This window comes from Pteropus alecto, unplaced genomic scaffold (genome assembly GCF_000325575.1).
Source record: "Pteropus alecto unplaced genomic scaffold, ASM32557v1 scaffold398, whole genome shotgun sequence".
Taxonomy (NCBI): Eukaryota; Metazoa; Chordata; class Mammalia; order Chiroptera; family Pteropodidae; genus Pteropus; species Pteropus alecto.
In genome coordinates this window covers 26375-44360 of record NW_006442497.1, presented here as the reverse complement: position 1 = coordinate 44360, position 17986 = coordinate 26375, and the positions used below count along the sequence as shown (strand labels likewise).

At 39.1% G+C, this 17986-nt stretch overlaps 1 protein-coding gene and 2 pseudogenes across 1 annotated transcript; 1 reads left to right on the top strand and 2 right to left on the bottom strand.

Moving 5' to 3' along the window:
* The first annotated feature begins 5489 nt into the window (after nucleotides 1-5489).
* LOC112471427 lies at nucleotides 5490-5615 on the top strand (annotated as a pseudogene).
* Nucleotides 5616-12782: 7167 nt separating this feature from the next.
* LOC102896052 lies at nucleotides 12783-13695 on the bottom strand (annotated as a pseudogene).
* A 3005-nt stretch (nucleotides 13696-16700) lies between these two features.
* LOC102895790 (olfactory receptor 1P1-like) lies at nucleotides 16701-17640 on the bottom strand. The gene is given in 2 exon segments (XM_015597402.1): nucleotides 16701-16776; nucleotides 16778-17640. Coding segments are annotated over 2 exon segments (939 nt in total).
* Between the last annotated feature and the right edge of the window lie 346 nt (nucleotides 17641-17986).

Genomic DNA, 17986 nt, shown 5'->3' with positions numbered 1-17986 from the left:
GCATCTGTGAGATTACTTGACTCCCTGATATCTGGATCTCTGTTCTGTTCTCTCATAGGGTTTCTGATTCTTTGTCTTCCCATTTTGTCTGTCTTTCCATGTCTGTTTCTATGTACTAAGCAAAGTTTCTGAGTCTTCCAATCTTATTAGTGTGGATTTGTGAAGTAGGTGTCCAGTGGCACAGTCCCGAGAAGGGTTCAGCTGCAGGCCAAACTTAGGACAAGCCTCTACCCCTCCGGGGCCACCTGTTAAGATTCAGTAAGCAATCCACTAGAAACCAAGGCCAGCTCAAAAGGCCACACTAGAAACCGAAGCCAGCTGCCTCCAGTGTGAGTCTAGGCACTGCTTAGCAAGGAGCACCTGACTCGCTGAGGATATACCTGGATGTGGCTTGGGTGTGGTCATGAGTTGAGGGAGGCGGGCTTTCAGGGAATCTTCTGGGCTGAATGACTTCTGTTATCCAGTTTGATGATGTCATGGCTATGGCGGCGCTGTGTCTGGCACACTGGTGGGGGGCGAGCTCAACACGGAACAATGGATACTGCCTGCACTTCTGTACAGGGCAAGCCTCACCTTGGCCCTTACTCCGACACTATCTCCCTGTAAGTCCCTGGTGCCCCCTGTGTGCAGCCAAATGGGCACTGGTGCTCAGAACAAGCAGGTGAAAATCTGCTTGCGGACATGGCCCCTTTAAGAGGCGGCAGCTGCTGCTGCTGCTGCTGCTGCTGCTGCTGCTGCTGCTGCTGCCGCCACAGCCTCCATCCCACTCAGCCACTTGAGACCTGGCAGCCCTGCATCCTCGCCCCGTCCTACCTTGTATTCTTGTATTTCTCCCTGTGTGTATGGCTTGTTCATCTAGATCCCAGGTGTATTTTCCTTGCTGCTGCTCCTTGTTTCTATCACAACTTTGATTTGATCGCCAGAGGGATGAACAGAGCTTCTATCATCTATGCCATTTTTTCGGTCTCCCAGATGCTCACTTCTTGCCCAACTGAGCGCAAAAGGCACAAGTTTTGTTATAAAAACTTTTTTTGCCACCTTCTAAATGTTACAGTGCTGAACTCCTACATCCTGTTCAGGAAGGACAATTCTGAGTATGTGATCAGCCATGTAAACTTTAGACTGACGTTGATTGAAAGAATGCTGGAAAAGAATCACAAGCCAGGGCAGCAATATCTTCAAGGTCATTTGTACTGAGGATGTCACACTTCTTCGCCTGTCGGGAAGACATTTCCCCAAGTGCATACCACCAACATCAGGCAAACAGAATCCAACTGGTTGCTGCAAAGTTTGCTGTTCACACAACGACAAGGATGGGAAGAGGATCCAGAGAGAAACACAATACTTTTGTGCAGAATATGATATTACTTTTTGTGTTGTTCCATGCTTTGAAATTTACCACACACACAAAAAATTATTAAATAGTGATCATCATATACATTTCTATTACATTAGGATTAGAGGCAAGTTCTGTTTAGAATAACTCCAAGAACAGTTTTTACATTTTATTTTCACATGAAACCAGTCATATTTGTTTCAGCCTGAAAGACAGTGTTTATGTAAAATTAAATTAATGCTGGCAGCAAGCTGCACTTTTTTCTAAATGGGAAATGGGTTAAAAAAAAGATGTTCAGGTCCCCTTTATTGAGATGATGATTTAGTAGCTCTGTTCCGAGAACCGAGTCCTTTTTAGTAGTCACCTGGTGATTCTGATTCCATACCCTGAGAAACACTGCCCTGAGCCTGTAAGAGTCCATGGATTCTCAACATCTGTGTAGTCACATGGCCTTTCTGCAGTGTGGCTGGGCAGAGAGGGGAGAGAATGTGAGGGCAATGAGAGAAAGGGCTCCACACCAGTGTTGGAAAACCAGCCTTTTGTACCTCCTGTGTTGCCCCCTAGCTGCGTGGCCTTGAGAGGAACAGCCAACTTCTCTGAGCCTCCTCATCTCACCCTTTCTTGCAAGTTTGAGAATTATATGTAGCAGGTGTGTGACAGCACTTTGAGAACTGTAGAGCACTAAAAAGATTGCAGGGATTGTTAATTACCTTTAGATATTAAAGGGTTAGAGTATATGAAGACTTTCCTACGTGTGTGAGTATGTGTGTGAGAGAGAGGAAATGGAGAAAAGAGAAGGTAAGATAGAGAGAGTGAGAACGAGCCTGAGATGTTCAGAACTTACTCACTGTTCCGTGTGGGTTTCAGAGTTCACTAGTTCTGCTGCCTCCACTTTTCTCTTGTATTCGATGAAAAATCACAGTCAGAACATAAACAACCCTAAGTGAGGTTGTGGCACTCAGTGCTGGAACAGGGTAAGGATGCAAATCAGGGGAACTGGTACCTGGGTTTTTGGTCCCTGAAATAAAGGAGACAGAACCTAAGGCTGTAGGTTCCCCAGCAAGGCTGGGGGACCTGAGAGCTAATGCCTGAGCCTCATGTTCAGGGAGGAAGTGGCTGAGCCAGGACTGTCGGGTGTATTTATCAGTTTTGGGGAGGCCTCAGGGAAGCAATCCCAAGGCAGTTTCTTCAGACAAACATGGGTAATTACTCCAAAGAGCAAAGGTCTTGGGAAATGATAGATTTTCCTTTACTCTCTTCCTTCTCTTTGTCACCCTTTATTTTCCTCCAGCCTTCCTTCTCCCTATTTTAGGTGGATAAAATGAGCTTGGATCTCCCGCACCATAGATCATTCAGCCCATCCTCTCTCTGACCAAGCTCCTAGCACCATGACTCAGAGCTGAAAGGATTTTAGTTTCAAACAAACCTATCTACCTCCTCCATACAATCTCTATAAAGGAGCTGGACTTTTAGCAACCCTGTCCAAATAAACATCTTGTCTTCTCTTTATATCTCTTCTTTGATGGGGACCTCACTATCTTAAAACAGATTTCAAGCAAAGTGCCTCTAGTCTCATAGTCGATAGTTATAAAACAACATCTCAGTTTGGCGTCCTCACTTATGCCACAGACACACTGTTGGAGGAGAGTATGAATGAGTTTAGGGTTGCTCTTGGTTCCACTACCAAATGGGCCACGATTAATCCATTGAATTGTTCCAGGCCTCAATTTCCCTGCTTTTCAAATCTAACAGTGACAAACTCTCCACTGGTCAAGTTATGAGCTGGTCACAGTTGTCTCAATGCTACCACCCAGCCACCCCACAAGGTGAATTTGTATAGTTGGCCTCTCTTCTGCTGGAGAAGTCGTTACACTCAGTCATTACAACCTGAACCCCCTTCTAGGAGTGGCTCAGACTCCCAACACTTCTCAACAAAACAACTTCAGTTTTATTTGTGCCCGGATGTTTAGCTTCCTTCCTTCTTTTCTTGCTTTATTCTTGTATTATTTATTGATGGCAGGCATTGGGCTAGGTGCTGGGAATACCACCATGAACAAGATGGACATAATTGCCTCCCCTCATGGAGCTTATAGACCAGTATAAGAGAGATCTTCTAAAAGCAAATAGACAGGGGAAAAAATAATCACAAACTGATGAATGCCCCAAGGAAATAGCAGTCTAAAATGGAGAGTAATGGTGGGGAGGAGCAGGCAACTTCTTAGATTGCTTGGTCACGGAAAGTGTTTCTGAGAGATATTTAAGCTGAGGCCAGACAGCTGAGAGGGTGTCAGCTACTCAGAAAGTTGGAAAAAGAGCTTTCCAAATAGATAGAACAGCATCTGCAAAGGTACAAAAGTGTGTATTCAAGGACTGAAAGAAAGTCAGTGCTGGCGTTTTGTGAGTGAGGTGGTGAGAGATGCCAGTTGAGGCTGGGAGGTACATAGGGGCAGATTAAGTCAGTGAGTCATTCTGGTTTTTTTTATTCTAACGATAATAAGAAATCATTAAAGTATTTTAAGCAGGTGGCATGGGATGGTTCCATTTAGGCTGAACAGATCATTTTCCATGAGGAGAACAGGTTAGAGAGAGGACAGGAAGAGAATCAGAGAGAGCAGTGGCCCAGCAGGTGGGGAGGGTGGCCTGAACTAGGATGAGAGCAGGAAAGATCGGAGAAGAAATGATCTAACTACACTTGGAGGAAATCACAAAGCTTCAGTGCTAGACTGGATCCTAGAGATACAAGAAAGGGTAAAATCAAGGATGCTCCTCCATATCTGACTTGGAGAACTCGAGGAAGATGCATAATGGATTAATATGGGGAGGAGTTTGAGCTCCTGAGAGGTGAGCAGGGAGGTGGCACAAAGGTATTTAGATTTATAAGAGGTCTTGGATGGTGTTATACATTTGGAAGAGGACAAAATTACTGATAATAGAATCGAAATTGAGTAGCACAGGGAAAAGGAGACAAAGACAAGACACTGTACAGGGAAAACTGGGGAAGAGAAACAGAATCAAGAGATATCAGAAAATGTTACCATATTTTGGACACTTCAACAAAACAACAAAGTAAGGAGCTCTTAACCTGTGAAGTTAAGGAAACTATTTGTAACCACATCTTTCTCCTAAAATTTCAGGAGAAATAATTTCACTTAGAGATGAGCAATAGAGGGGTGGCTCCATAGTGTAGTGGTTAGTACATCTGCTTTACACGCAGAAGGTCCTGTGTTCGTGAGCCAGGTGGAGCCACGGACTATACCCCGGGTGCGCCAGGCCCCCCAGAGTGCGAGTGTGTGAGTGTGCGAGTGTGCGAGTGTGCGAGTGCACCGGGGGCACCAGGCCCCAGGTGCACGCCTCAAGGATGTGGGAGGAGATGCCCTGCCTTCAGAGATCCAGTTCTTAAGGGGAAACCAACATCCATAGGTTGGGGTGGAAGTTGGGTTGGGGGTGTGGGGTGGGGGGTTAAAGAGAGGAAAAAAAAACAGTTGAGCAATAGAAAAAGACTGAGTACTAGCAAGCGTGTGAAAAAGGGGCACTCATAAATTTTAGGGAAATTTTGTATTAGGACGAGCTTATTAGAGAACAATTTAGAGCATCTAAAAAATTAAAACATTCATTCTTTTTGAGACAATTCCATCTTTTGAATTTATTTTATAGGAATTCAAGCAACAGTGAAAAGAATAAAAAGATATAAGTACTAGTATTTATGACAACTTTGTAATCATAAAAAAGTGGAATTACCCCCAACATCGATCACTATGTTACTGTGCATATATACAATGAAATACTATTCAGTTGTAAAAAAGTGACATTATCTTAAGGCAGATATGAAGTTTTTCTGTGATGAAATTTTAAATAAAAAATACAAGTTTGTGTAATCTTATTTTTTAAAATACATATATGTGTTTTTGTCTATTATCAGAAAAACCTATATGTAACAAACCATTAAGATCAGGTATTTTATTATTTAAAAATCAAGATATTAAAAAATCTACTGTTCGTATAATTTGATTCTATAATTCCATCCCTAGAGATACATGTCCTAACGAATCATTCAAAATGGAATCAGCTTTATAAACAAAGATATCCAAAACATTATTTATAATTTAAAATATAAAAGGAGTCTAAATGCCTATCAATTAAGAAATGCTTAAGTGTCTATGGCCATGCTACCCTGAACACGCCTGATTTCATCTGATCTCGGAAGCTAAGCAGGGTCGGGCCTGGTTACTGGTTAGTACTTGGATGGGAGACCACCTAGGAAGACAAGGAGCTTTAGGCATTAAAAAATAAAAATAAAATAAAATAAAATAAAAAAGAAATGTAAAAAAGGAAATGCTTAAGCATATGATGGTACCTGGAAACAGGTAAAATATTATGCAGCATGTTCATGGGCAGGGAACATTTCTTAGGAAATAATGACAATAAAAAGGAAACCATTTCCACATGCACAGAAAAGTATTAGAAGTAAATATACCAATATATTGTATTATCTCTGGATGATGGGATTAGAGGTGATTTTTACTTATATCTATTTCTCACTGAACTAATATCTAGGGCTTCTCCTGGGTAACACTCACTCTTCTCAATGTCCCAAGGGACCGGTCCAGGACTTGGGGCCCAGAAGACATGACTAGTGTTTGCCTATTGGGAGATTATTTGGTTAAGGCTCCAGACAGGTTTTGCTTTCCCCATGCTCCTCGGCTCAGATGTCAACCACTAAGAAACTTCCACTGCCCAAGGGAACTTCCTTAGTAAGTAAATTTTGGTTTTGGATTTTCTTGAACGGTGTCTGAGCAGGTGGCCCTGGAGCCCCCTCAGAATAGCAGCACATCATTAGACAAAACTGACACACAGTTCTCCGGAAATATGCTTTCTGGCCATCAAGACCTTACGTCTCTCAATGCTAGAGAGAAACAAAGGAGTCACTTTGGCAAACTCTTGGAATATTAATTGGCAAACACATTTGCAGAGCACAGCATGTACTTCTACAGGCACTTCAAGGAAAATGTCAAGGAGAATCTCAAGGCCCTTGCCTTCAATCAAGGATTCAAGCATTTGCTTTTAATCCATAGACTTTTATTGATACCTAATGCACATCAATACCTGCCCTGGGCACCAAGGCACAGAGCTATCAAACATGGTAGAAGCTCGGTTTCTAGGTCTCCTGGGACCAGGACATAACTTGTGCAAAGGAGAAACAACAAAACATCACAGCCTCGATTCTCTCAGATCCCAGAGACAAGACCCAACTCCATGGAGGCCAACCACCACCCACCCCAGGAAATGAGGAGTTGAGCTAAGACATTGCATCAGAGGCATCCCACTAGGATCAGGCATCAGATCGTCTCAGTGTGTGCCCATCTGTTTCCTCACTAATGACACTCCAGGGAGATTCTGCTTCCTCTAGCCTTTAGGTTCCTTGACTCAGATGCTGAATTAATCACTAGGGAAGGTCTCTGCCACTCAGTTAAGCCCACTTAATGAGTGAAGTTTAGATTATTTGGAATGTCTGTGAGAGAATCTGTTCTCCATCACAGACAAGGATCTCCACAAGAAGAGTGGGGAGGTGGGTGGTTGCTGTTGTTTTGATTTTTGTATTCTTGGGTGCAGAGTTGAGTAAATCAAATGCTTCAGTTCATAATACATTATCAACACCATTTCTTGCAAGGCATCTATCTCCTGGTTTTATTGTCTTTTATTAGCTCCAATCTCCATTCCCTTCATTTCCTTCCACATAGGTAGCCTTGAAGAATGTGTCCTTGTGTCCTTGAAGAATCCATGTCTTTGTAGGTTTGTGTGTTATATAAACATAAATCGTATTGTGCTACGGATCCCATTGTGTTTCTTACTTTTTGCATTAACATTAATTTTTATGATCCATTCTCCTTTTAGTATGGACACCTAACTCCCTGCTTATCTTTTTACAACCCATTCTCTACACACAACCAGATTAATTTTCTGAAAGTCTAAATTGAACCCTATCACTTTCCTGCTTAAAGCAGTTCAAGAACTTCCTATTACAATTAGAAAAAAATGAAAAACAGCCTCTGGGTTATACCTGGTCTTGCCCCTACATATCAACAAACTCAGCAAGTATTGTTTTCTTTCTTTTGTTCTCAAAATTTAAGCCATCTTGCCTTGCTTTCAGTTCACTGAATTCACAAAGCCCTTTGATCTCAGGGTCTTTGCCTAGTCTTTTTCCTCTGCCTGGAAGCTCTCCCCTCAATTCTTAAAATGGCTTTTTCTTTCTCAGACTTCAAGCCTTGGCTTACCTGTGTAAACTGGAGAGAATTTGGCAATTTTAGTCATCTGAGTCAGGTTCCCTGGGAGCAGAGTGGTTCATGGGAGTTACAAAAGTGTTTTAGTGAAGGAGTATCCTCAGAAGAAGAAGGTGGAGGTAAGCAGGGATGTGGAATCAGCACATTACCTTCACTCAGCCTGGTCTGGAGAGGAGCTCTGAAACATGAATTGCATCCATTCAATCAGTCCCATTTTGAGGTAAGGAGCCAATCTTGTCTTTCCAGTGTCAATCAGTTATTGGCTACTGATTGCCTCTGTTCCTCCTGGGTCAGTTGAGCCTGGATGCTTAACTTCTCTGGCCACAGAAAGAGAAGTTATGAGCCATTAGCAGCCAAGATGCACAGCAGCTAGAGGGTGAAGATGAGTGAACCAGCCAGTGAAAGGTACCAATAGAACCCACTAGTAAAATTTAAGGTGTGCATGGCCTTCTTCCCAGCACTTCATTCTTAGCAGTATACTCTAGGGAACCTTGATTCATGTGCCCAAATAGTAGTGTACAGGAAAGTTCATTTCAGTACTTTTTATAGTAGTGAAAAACGAGAAATAACCTAAATGCCTTTCAACAGGAGGAGATAAACAAATTATAGTATATACCTCTTATAGCAGCAGAAATAATGAACTCGAGTATGTGTATCAACATGGACAAATCTCAAAACATGATTTGAGTAAAAAAAGCAAGTTTCAGAATACATGCTGTATGATGCCATTGAAATAAAATTTTAAAATATGCAAAACAATATTAAATATTTTCATGGGTGCACAACTTTTGAGTAAAATTATAAAAAAAAACCATAAGAATGACAAACACAAATTTGATGACAGACATTACCTCTGGGGAAGGAAACACTGGGATGGAATTAGGAGTTCAAGAGTTCTCTCAACTGTAACTCTAATGTTTTATTTAAATACATACACACATATACAATGGCAACATTTTAAGATTACTACATGAGTGATTATTTTTTATTCTATATACTATACTCTGTATTTGTAATATTCACACTTTTAAAAATTACAGAAAATATCTATGTGGCTATATGTACACCTAGAGTGATGTTTCTTTTAACTAATAGTCCACTGTATGTGTTCATCAGATTTTATTCATCCATTTCTCCAAGTGATGAACACCTAACCTCACACTACCACAAACAATGCTGTGATGAACAGCCTGTGCATGTCTATAGACCTTAATTCATTTTATCTGAGGTATATGCCCAGGAGTCGAGGTAACAGGAGATATTTGATTGATGATAGATAGATAGATAGATAGATAGATAGATAGATAGATAGATAGATAAAGTAGATCTAGAAGGATAAATGGATATATACACATATATGTGTAAGTATATATATCCCAATATGGGCGATCAGGAGAACAATTTATCAGTACTTAGCAAAATTATATATGTATATTCAAATATATGTATATACGTAAATATATTTAATTTTAATTTTTCTAAATACTGATAGATTGTTCTCCTGATTGCCTGTACTAGTTTACACTCCCTTCATTGTACATGATTTTTCCATTTTCCCATATCCTCACCAACAGTCGGTATCATCTGATTAGTGTAAAGATCATCTCATTATTTTTCTGATTATAAATGAGATTTAATATCTCTCCACATCTTGTTAACAACTTGGGTTTCCCTTTATGAAATTCTCTTTTCATATACTTTACCCATTTTTCCTATCTTTTTTTGACAGAAGTTTCTTACAAATTCTAGATTTTTTTAATTAAAAGTTATTGGAGTGACATTGATTAAGAAAAGAAAAAAAATTCTTTTTGCAATTGCAACAAAAAGAGAAACATACCTAGGAATAAACCTAATGAAATATGTGAAAGATTTATATACACTAAAAACTGTAAGACATTATTAAAAGAAATTGAAGAAGATGCAAAGAAATGAAAAGATATTCCATGTCCTTGGATTGGAAGAATCAACATAGTTTAAATGACCTTATTGCCTAAAGTATTATACAGATTTAATGCAATTCCCATCAAAATCCCAATGGCACTTTTTAGAGAAATAGAACAAAAAATCATCAGATTTGTGTGGAAGTACAAAAGACCCTCAAGAGCAAAAGCAATCCTGAGAAAAAAAGAACAAGGCTAGAGGCATCACTTTGCCAGACTTCAAATTATACTACAAAGAGACAATAATCAAAACGGCACGGTATTGGCAGCAAAACAGACACATGGACCAATGGAACGGAATTGAGAGTCCAGAAGTAAACCCGCACATATATGGACAAATTCTAGATACTAATTTCTTGTTGGTTTTAAGATATAGTTGGTTGGTTTTAAGATAAATATTCTATGAACATTTGCGTAGAGGTTTTTCTGAGTGAACGTAAGTTTTTAATTCTCTGGGATAAATGCCCATGAGTGCAATTGCTGAATCATATAGTAGCTACATGTGTAGTTTTATAAGAAATGACCAAACTGTTTTCAAGAGCGGCTGTAACATTTTACATTCCCACCAACACTATATGAGTGATCTAGTTTCTCCACATCTTCACTAGCATTTAGTGTTGTCACTATCTTTTACTTTAGCTATTCTGACAAATGTGTAGTGATATCTCATGGTGGTTATTTAGCCTTTTCCTACTGGCTTATGATATTAAACATCTTTTCAAAGGCTTGTCATCTCTATATCCTCTTCAGTGAAATGTCTGTTCATTTATTCTGTTCAATTCTCCAGTTAAAGCAACTAGGCCTGGATGTTCCTCATTGGAATGTTTTAACTACAAATTCAATTTCTTTAATAGGACTATTCAGGTATGTCTTTCTTCTGAGTAAAGTTTTATAGTTTGTTTCTTTTAAGGAATTGGTTTGTTTCACCTAACTTGTTGGAAATATGTGTACAGTATTGTTCTCTTTTTTTTTCTTGATCAGTCCTGCTAGAAATCTGTTAATGTTATCAATTTGTTTATTTTCTGTTTATTTTCAGGAAACCAGTGTCTTAGTTTGTTGATGGCTGTTTTGCAATTCTTTATTTTACTGATTTCTGCCATTATCTTTTTCGTTTTCCTTGTTTCTTTACAGTTACTCTGTTGCTCTGTCACCAATTTATAATTTAGATACTTAGATCTTTATTTTCAACTGTAATTCTTTCCTGGTAAGTCTATTTAAAACTAAAAAAGATCTTTTATATTACTGCTTTTGATTTGTAGCTTTTCTTTATTGTATTTTAGTTCTAAGTATAATTTTGCTCATGATTCCCTTTTGAACCTGAGGTTTATTTAGTATATACTTCACTTCATATTTAGTAATACCCTTTAAACTTGAAGATATTTAGAAATTTTAAAACTATCCCTTTATTATCAATTTCTTACTTTAGTACATTATGGTTGGAGGACATATTTGCATTATGCATTATGGTCCAAGAACATGCCAGTGGAGAAAAAACATATATTTTTTTCTTCAAAATTTATTAAGACTTTCTTTGTGGCATAGTACATGCTAATGTTTTATTTTGCTTAAGAAGTGTGGGCATTACCTGTTAGGTGCTGATATAATATGTATAATAAAGTCAAACAATAATTCCCATTTGCTATACTTTCTTCTGATTTTTTTCTCATTTACTGATCCCATTTAATAGGTTTTTCTTCTTGAGGATGTTTTGAAATATACACATTCTATTTTGCAAGCCAGGATGCTTTCCCTTAACTTATAACACTTGCATCTAAATTTATCCCCACGGTTTTCTTAAATATATCTATATTTCCCCTACCAAGACAAGTTCTTTAACATGCTCTCATATCTTGTATTCCCCCACTCTCATCCACTACGTAGTATTGACACTATCTAGCATTTTAGAATTTTATTTCAGACTTTTTCTGTATTTTTTTAGTCAAGAAGAAACTTTTGTTATTTCCCACTTTACTTACCATAAATCCTCTATCGTCTTCCTGGATATGTTTTCCTTCTTATTTGAGTACCTTGTTTAAAGGTGCTTTCAAGGTAAATCTTTGTCTGGAGAACCTTTTAGACTTTGTATAACTGATAATAATTTCATTATGCCTGCAAATTTAAGCAACCATTTGGCTGGACATTAATTTTTATACTTAAATGTATTTTATTAATACTTTACAAATATCATTCAATTGTCTTCTTACATCTAGTACGTTGTTTAGAAATCTGAATTCAGTATTATAATTGCTACTTTGTATGTGATTCTCTTTCTGGAAACTTAAAATTTTCTCTTTGTAGTGTTCCTTTATTTAAATAAGGAATAAAATGTGTGCATTCTTTATTACACTGAAAAACTCTGACCACTAATAATCATGTTTTTGGGTTAATCCAATTGAGTTAAGAATATTAACAATAATTTGCATACAACAAATACTTTCCTAAATACAATAGATGAATTCTTTTATATGTACTTTTTAAACATATTATATATTTATGATTCAGAAGTAACCTTGAACCTTTTAATCATTAAAAATATACAAAACAGTTACAAGTGGAAAGAATACTGACAAAGTGCCCTGTGTTTTTATCTCAGAGACATATCATAGAAATCTCAGGTTAAGAAAACTTCAAAAAATGTTGTTTTGTATATTAAGAATGCGTTTTGGAAAAAACTAAAAAAGAAAAAAGAAAAAAAAGAAAAAGAATGCATTTGGGAGAATGGAGAGAATAATAGCTTTCCCTTTGGCTTAAAACAGTCAGGAGTCTGAAGTCACTGAACTTAGAAGACAGCAGCTCCTGATGGAGTCAGAATTCTCAGGCAGGGAATCCAGCATGGTGGGGGAGCATACTTGTTTCTTCACTCAACCCCTTCACAATGCTAAGCTCAGGTTCTCAGTTTAAAAAAGGCTTCTGGGGTCCTACTTCAGAAGGGTAATCATTTGATAGTATTATCAACTTTTTCATCTTATTAACTGCAATGAATGATAAGTTGTGAAATCCTTTTCCATTTTAAAACATAACCAACAAAGCAGCACGCACCATTGGGAGTCTGAGGGTAACAGGTATACCCTACCAGTCTGTGAGCCCTATAAACCGGAAACACGGGGGAAGGGGCGGGTGTGGAGCAGCCTGGAGTTCAACTGTCAGTGGCCCCATGGAGTTGATTGTAGTCACTTTTCTGCCATTAATTATAATCATAGCGGTACCCTTTTCCCAAGCATTGTAACCTCATTGGAGGCGTTCCATCAACACTTTATGCCTGTAAACATGTTTGGGGCACAATATGTTGTTCTCCAGGAGTGGGGTGGAAAGTTGCAGGCAGGTGGCAAGAACAGCACACACACTCTCCCTTGTTTTTCAGGAACTTGGGCTTGCCCAGCATAAAACTGAAGCTGAATCCAACCCTCTGCGTCTGCAGGGAGACTCTGCCCATGGACCACACACCACCTGACACCAGAAGCCCCTTGTGGTAATTTCACTGCCTCCATCTTCCCAGCCCTGTGGCTGCAGTTCTGATCCAGGAAGCAAACATAGCATCCGCGTGGAAGCTGTCATGACAACAACGTCCATTCCCTCAAGGAGAGCAGTAGATCCTTCAAGAGAGGGCAGCCCCTCCTCAGGGGGAGCAGTGACTTCAGAAGGATCAGAACTTTCCAGAGTCAATTCCCCCTTTTCCATATTTGATTTTCTTTGTGATTTTGTCAGGATCTTGGCCTCCTTTGCTGTGACAAGAATGTCCTTTTAATTAGGGTAAGCATATCCACAGAGTCTCTTATATGCTTCCAGTTTCAAGCCTTTGGTGCCCAGTTTTAATTGTTGGCACCAGGCCCTCATGATGTCTCCATGAAGCAGGTTGACAGGTGGTCATTTAGAGGGTAATTGAGGAATAGGTATCTTCTTCCGAAATGTTTCTCTTTTATTGTTTTGTACCATCTTTTGTGGACAAGAAGCTTTGTTATCTTTCACAGATCTTTTTTGTTTGGTACCCTTCCCTGAGGTTCTTTGTGTACTTGGTTCACCAGCAGCCTGCTGTTCCTCTTTAGCTTCTACTAACAAAGGTTAGAATTTGCCAGGCATATTTTTTTTATTTTTTCCCCGACTTCTTTGTGGAATTCCACTTCGTGCCTTTGGCATTCTCCATGCTCAGAAGTCGAGGTTGATTTAAAAAAAAATCTCCTTACTTCTGTGTCTGTGGTGTTTTAAATTCCACTATAATGTGTTTAGAGATTCATTTTCTTAGTACTTTTTTGTTTGTTTGGAACTTCACAGGCTCCTTCATTCTGAAGTTGTTTATTACTATGTTTCTGGAGAACCTATCATCATTACTTCTCAAAATATTTCCTTCCCTCTGCTTTCTCTGTCTTTTTCTGTGACTCTTATTTTCTAGATGTGGACACTTTTATTTATATCCTCTATCTCTCTTACCTTTTCCCTTGCTAGTCCATGTTTTTATTCTTCACTGCTGCCTTTAAGTGACACTACATGATATTCTGGCTCACTAATTCATTCTTTACCTGTATTCCTTCCACTGTTTATATCAGCTAACAAATTATTGACTTCAACTGTTATGTTTTCATAACTAATATTTCCACTTTTTTCTTTTTATGCTTCATATTCTTAACATCTTCCCTAATATCCTTGAGTATATTCATCAGGCTTATTTTAAATTCTAACTTCCAATAATTTAGATTCATGTGGTATATGTTTATGTAGTTTTATTTTGGTGTACTCTCAAATGTCAGGCTAATTTGACATGTAAACTCATTTTCCCAGGGATATTGCTATTCTGTTCGGTAGTAGGTATTCAGAAGTGCCAAAGGTCAGGTCCTAGCTTCTGTCCCTCTAGGTACTGACCTGGAGGAGAAGAGGGGAACAGAATGATTCCCAGGGAAGAATGTCTCGGGCATCACACAATTGTCATCAGCCACTCTCATTAGTTGCCACTCCACCGGGCACCTTTTATGATCACTAGGAAGAAGAAATCTCCTTGGCTGTTATTCCAACAACTTTGAATATTTAGAACATGACTGAGTGAATACTTATAAGCAACTTGTCAGCTCACCTGTTTTAATCACCTCTTCATGTTAGCAGGGTTTTTAACTGACATCATGAAATCTCATTATAGCAAAAATGGCTGGTTTTCCCTTAATACATGGTGTTTGCTTCTCTATACTAATAATAATATTAGCTGGGCATATGGGCACCAAGTATAATAAATACATTTTACAAGCTCTGTTGCAACTAGGTGAAGGCCAAGTGACCAAATTCTGGCTACTAGGATATAAATGCAATAGTCATGTGCAACTTTTCCCAGTTTTTTTTCCTCAGTGGGAAAAGCTATGTCTTCCAGTTGACCTCTTCTCTCTTCTTAAAGGTTAAAATAAAGACTTATTGGTAAAAATTTAACAGTCATCTTGGACCATGATATGGAACTATTCTCTGAAGTTGGCAGAAAACCAAAAACAAAGTAGCCTGGATCCTTGATGACTGTATAACATATCAGACCTGGACTACTTACCTGTACAGGAGAGAGAAATGTCCAGCCTTTTAAAACTACAGTTTGCTGGCGTGTCTCTATTATAATAGCTAAACCATAGAAATTTTCCCTAAAATTTTCAGTTATCAATAATTTCTTTTCACAGAAGAGAAGACTAGACTTATCTAAAATAAGTGGAGGCACTTAGGTTAGGACCTGGAACTCCTCGGCACCAAGCCAGAGCTCTTTCCTCATGTGGCTCTTCAATGAGTTTGTTCCATGGTTTCAATTTTAGACAATGATTTTGCATTTACTCTTAAAAAACGTGGTCTCATAAAATATTTTCTTTTGTTTCTTTTTGTAAGATTGAATATATAATGTGGCTTTGCAGATGTGATGGCAAGAGATTGGCTAGCTTCCATACACATTTAAAAATCACTATTGGTGCCTCTGCTGGAGAGGTTTTAAATTCGCCATCTCTAATCTGCTTTTCTAAAAGACTGAGTGACCAGATGTCCAGAATTGGTGAAGAAGTTCTTGACCTCCAGAGTCAATATGTTTTCCCCATCATCCTGGTGGCCTAGGGATTTGAAAATCCCCATCAAGAGTTGCTAGCTGTGGATGTCTCTAGAAGTATTGATAACCAGATTCCAGGTTAGTAGACTCACTTAGTTCTAATATCTTTAAAACTCCTTTGACATTTTCATATTCATAAATTCTTTTATCAACTTTCTTTACCTCTTATGTTCTTCCATTCAAGTTTTTTCATACCTCTCTTATCTTTAACTGTATTTCTTCTACACACAGAGATATTTCTACCATGATTCCATTTTACTATTGCTTTCTCTGCTTGCCTGATGTAACCTTGCCAAGCAAGTGGGTCTGCTACTTGAAGTTTGGTCCTCGGACCACCAGCATCAGCATCATCTGTGAGTCTTTTAGCAATGCAGGGGATAAGGGAAGATGTTGGTCAAGAACAAAATTCAGTTCTGCAAGATGAATTATTTCCAGAGATTGAATGTACAGCAGTATGCCTATAGTTAGCAATACTGTATTGTATACTATACTTGTGATTTGTTAACAGGGTATATCTTAAGTGTTCTCACCATACACACACATGCACACACACACACACACACACACACACACAGAGGAAAATGGTAACTGTGCTTTATTTTAATGGTTGCAAAGGTTTTTGACTCATAACCTTGAGGCGATATGTTTGTATAATTTCCTATTTTTGTAGGAAAGAATATATTTGTTCACTTAAAGTTGTTTAAATGAACTCTTTGCCATCCAATATTGACTTTACTTGCTAATATTTTGACAATTAACTCACTTTCCATAACCTCACTGATTGAATTTTAATGAACTAGCACAAAAGGCTGCATGGACTTTTAGAATTATGAACATTGCAAAAGACATTTACCCCTGTGAAGCTTTTTTCAAGTAAAACAAATGAGTAAATAAGCAACTCTTCACAGATTAAAGCACAATGTGAAATCTTGATTTTCCTCAATAACATAAAATTCATGGTAGGGAATCAGAGAGGGGAGTGGTGATAAAGCACGTGTGGGATTCAGAAATGAGACGCTTGAGGTAGAAATTTCTGTGCAGTTTCTCACTGAAAGGAGACACAGAAGACACTGGCAGTTTCTCTGCAGACATTACTAGCCCCACAAGAAGGAGACTTTGCCCCAAAGAAGTCTCCCCAGGGCTCCCTTCATGTCCTTGTTCCGCAGGTTTTTTCAGCAGGGGAGTCACCACTGTGTACATGACAGCAGCTGCTGTGTCCTCTTCTACTGAGTTAGAGGAAGAGGACGAGGGGCACAGATAAGCCCTGATCACCGTCCCAAAGAAAAGCGCAACAACAGCAAGGTGGGACCCACAGGTAGAAAAGGCCTTGAGCCTACCCTGGGCAGAGGGGACCCTCAGGATGGCTGAAACAATGCGGATATAAGAGACTAGGATGAGCATAAAGGGGATTAAAATGACTGCTCCCCCCAAGAAGAGGAGCACAAGCTCATTGACCTGAGTGTCTGAGCAAGACACCTTCATTAGGGGTCCTAGATCACAGAAGAAATCAGGAATGATCTTCTTAGAGCAGAAGGAAAGTCGGAATATGAGGAAGGTATGGGTCATGGCAACAAGATTCGTAAGAGTCCAGCAGGCAGTAACTAGGAGGGTGCAGCGCTGGCGGCTCATAATCATGGTATAGTGGAGAGGGTGGCAGATGGCCACATAGCGGTCATAGGCCATTGTGGCCAGGAGAAAGATGTCCATGTCTCCAAAGGTCAAGAAGAAGTAGAGCTGAGTCAGGCATCCCGCATAGGAAATGGAATTGCTCTGGGTCTGAATGTTCACCAGGGCCTTGGGTACAGTGGTGGAGGTGAAAAGGATGTCTGCACAGGACAGGCTGGCAAGAAAGAAGTACATGGGCGTATGGAGACGCGTGTCAGTGCCAATGGCCAGGACAATGAGCAGGTTCCCAACCACGGTGACCACATACATCCACAGGAACAGCAGGAAGAGGACGCGCTGCTGCTCTGCCCGCTCTGAGAGTCCCCAGAGGAGAAACTCAAAGATGCCGGTTTGGTTGTCTCTTGCCATGAGCCCAGAAGTCAAAGAAAGAGACCTCAAGTGAGACCTGTTACAATTCTCTAAACATATATCACTCTAGATGATTGATGAATGTGCCATTCTCTGAACTCTAGAGAATAAGAGGAAAGAATGTATTTGTATTGATCACATATTATGTGCACTGTATATTTTTACTGAAATCTACTAAATAGAATATACTAGAAAATATGGAAGATACAACTTAAGAGAATTAAACTAGATTTCTTGGTTTATTTATCTATACTTCTTTCTGTCCCAAATTTCTTTAGTTGTAGCTTCCTTTTCTTTAGCTTTAGTCTCAGGGGAATCAAGAAGCTTTCATTCATTCATTTATTCA